Source organism: Alligator sinensis, unplaced genomic scaffold (genome assembly GCF_000455745.1).
Source record: "Alligator sinensis unplaced genomic scaffold, ASM45574v1 scaffold301_2, whole genome shotgun sequence".
In the NCBI taxonomy this organism is placed as follows: Eukaryota; Metazoa; Chordata; order Crocodylia; family Alligatoridae; genus Alligator; species Alligator sinensis.
The window spans coordinates 914101-916900 of NW_005841874.1; the positions used below are offsets into that span (position 1 = coordinate 914101).

The window sequence follows — 2800 nt, forward strand, 5'->3', positions numbered from 1 at the left end:
GGGGGGGGGGAAAGCCATGTTGGTGGCAATGGGGTGGGGGCAAGGGGCAACAGGCAACCCCTGGGTACCCTGGCAGGGGTTGTGGTGCCAGGCCCAGGGGCGAGCCTGGGCCCCAGCCGGCCAAGGTGCCCGTGGTGACGCGCCCGCCCTGCCATGTGTGTGTTGCAGATGCCGCGGGCCAGCTGCCGCCTGGCTCCCTTCTGAAGGACTTGCTTCACAGCCGCCTGGGCCAGCTGGGCGGGCGGCAGGGCTCCTGTGAGCCCGAGACCGACTCCTCTCAGACCATCTCGCCCGAGACCTTGTGCTCGAGCCTCTGCAGCCTGGAGGACAGCCTCATCCTCAAGGAGCTGGCCTCGCCGGCCGAGCTGGCCGCCAAGCTGCTGGGCGCCGTGGCCGGTGGGGACGGCGCGGGCCGCCAAGCTGCTGGGCGCCGTGGCCGGTGGCGACGAGCTGCTCTTTGCCAAGCTGCCCCCGCAGACTGGGCACAGTGCCTTCCGGAGCTTGGCGCAGCTGGACTGCCAGGACTCCATGTACTCCATGTCCTACACCGAGTCCTGCCTGTCCCCCACGGAGGACGAGGAGGTGGTGGGCAAGGACTCCCACACGCCGTGCCAGCTGCACGGGGACAGCTGTGGGGGGCGCCGGAAAGTCTCCGACGTGGCCTCCTCCGGGGTGGTGTCCCTGGACGAGGAGGAGGACGACGAGGCCGAGGCGCCGTGAGCGGCCCGGGGCGTGTGGCATGCTGCATTTCTCTCTCTCCTGCTCCGTGGCCCCCTCCCCGCCCTCCCCCCGTTCCCCAAGAGGACGATGCCGGGGTCAAGCCTGGCGGTGAGGGGCAGGGGGGCAAGCCCTCTCCATCACCCCCCACCCCCACCTCTGCGGGCTGGGGCGCGGGCTCGGGGCCTGGCACCGGCTGGGTTTGCTTGCTGTGTCTCTCTCTCTCAGTTTCTGTTGTCTGTTTTTTTGCATGAGAGTGTTTCTGGGGATTAAATCAAACCGAAGCCAACCCCGGCACAGAGCCCGCTGGCCCCGCTGCTCTCTGGGCTGCTGCTCCGCCGGGTGCAAGGCCTGGCGCTGGCTGAGGAGGGTGGGGGGCATGGCTGCTGCTGTTCCCAGCCACCTGGGTGGACCCCAGGCCTGGTGGGGCTAAGCCGGCTCTGATCAGCCAGGGCTGGCACAGATGGCTGAGGATAGAGCAGGTTGGTGGAGGGGCATGGTCCTTCCCCTTGGACAGCTGGCATGTGCCTGTCGGGGGGGGGCTAAGAGATGAGGCTTTGCTATGATGCTGTAGGGGTGTCTCTGGTTGCCAGCATGGAGGGGAGCCGGGCGGGCACAGGGGGCTCTCACAGGTCGATACCGCCCCTTGGACTCTCCTTCCGGGGGTGGGGGGATGTTGTGGCTTCTGTAACCAGCCTTGCCGCCTCCTTCCTGGTCTGGGGGCCTTGGCTTGGCCTCGGCCTTCAAATATAAATATAACCTGTTGGACACTGCGGGCGTGAGGGCTGCGGTTCCTTCGGCCCAGAGATGGGCGGTGGAGATGGGTGCTCTCTCCGTGCCGCAGTCGGGGAGGACGAGCTGGGGGTCGCGTGGGCTCGTGCACAGACAGAGACGTGGGTGCACTCGCATGGGACCCTGGTGTGCACATGCACATGTGGGATGGTTCCCCTTCGGCCCCGGGCTGCCCCCTGCTCCCAGCCGCAGCTGCGCGGGGTGGGATCCGGCTTCACCCTGGGCCCTGGGCGGGAGCATGGCTGCGGGCTGGGGTGCGGGGTGGGCACCGTGGGGGCGGCAGTCTTGAGTGGTTCGGGTCAGGCTCCTGCTGAGATGTGGTGTCAACCCAGGCCTAATGCCCAGCCCCACCTGGGCCCCCTTGGCACCACGTCTGTGCCCTGTCCCACAGGCACACACCCTTGTGGCACATGGTGTGGCCTGCCGGTGTCACACCAACACACTCATCCCCCCACACATACACGTATCTCCCCACGTGCACATGCCCCTCACACATACACATCTGTGTGCACACCCTACCTCACACACTCAAACCCTGCTCACACACACACACCTTTGCAGACTTCCCCCACTCATCTCTCTCTTACACACACACACCCTTGCACACTCCCCCACACACACTCCTCACCTCCCTCTTACATACACACACCCTTGCACACTCCCCCCACACACTCCTCACCCCTCTCTCACACACACACACACACACATACACCCTGCTCCCCTCGCATGCTCTCATGTGAGATACGGCAGTGCATACATACCCGTGCGCTTCCACGAGGCACGTGTGGGGGTGTGCTGGCACATCCCCAGGGATGGCACGTGCCCATGTGCCTCGCAGGGATGCTGCACACACAGGCAGGCATGGCTCAGCAGAGGCCGTGATCCCACAGCACACTCCAGCCCTTGCAAAGGTACATGCCCACCTACACCCGCACCCACCCTGTCGCATCACTTCCAGCCACCCAAGCCGGGGCAAGGGGCAGTGCAGCGCAAGCCCCTGCAGCTGTTGCTGCCCTCCTGGGGGAATCCAACCTCTTGCTGTTCAGAGCCCTGCCCCAGGACTGTGAGGGCAGGACCAGGCCAGGGTCTTGGCCCCCTCCAGGGTCACCTGTGCCCCAGGGGCTATTGCTGCCCCAGTGTCTTTGCCCCCTCAGGTGAGCGCTCCGTGCAGCCATGGGGACCCTGTGCTAGAGCAGGGGGTGGCCTAGGGTCCTGGGTTGGGGGCAAGAAGGTGGGGCGGGGGGGTGGTGGGGTGGACACTGCCTGCTGCAGCAGGGGTGGGGGAGGGCTC

At 66.4% G+C, this 2800-nt stretch overlaps 1 protein-coding gene across 2 annotated transcripts in view; it reads left to right on the plus strand.

Moving 5' to 3' along the window:
* FAM131A (family with sequence similarity 131 member A) overlaps positions 1 to 2726 on the plus strand; it is a 12813-nt gene extending 10087 nt beyond the window's left edge. The window contains exons 5-6 of one of the 2 annotated variants that reach the window (XM_025195873.1): positions 169 to 400; positions 444 to 2726. In XM_025195873.1, the coding sequence (XP_025051658.1) occupies positions 169 to 400; positions 444 to 720 (509 nt within the window). In that variant the 3' untranslated portion in view covers positions 721 to 2726. The other variant, XM_025195870.1, reaches the window with a different exon arrangement.
* Positions 2727 to 2800: the final 74 nt, after the last annotated feature.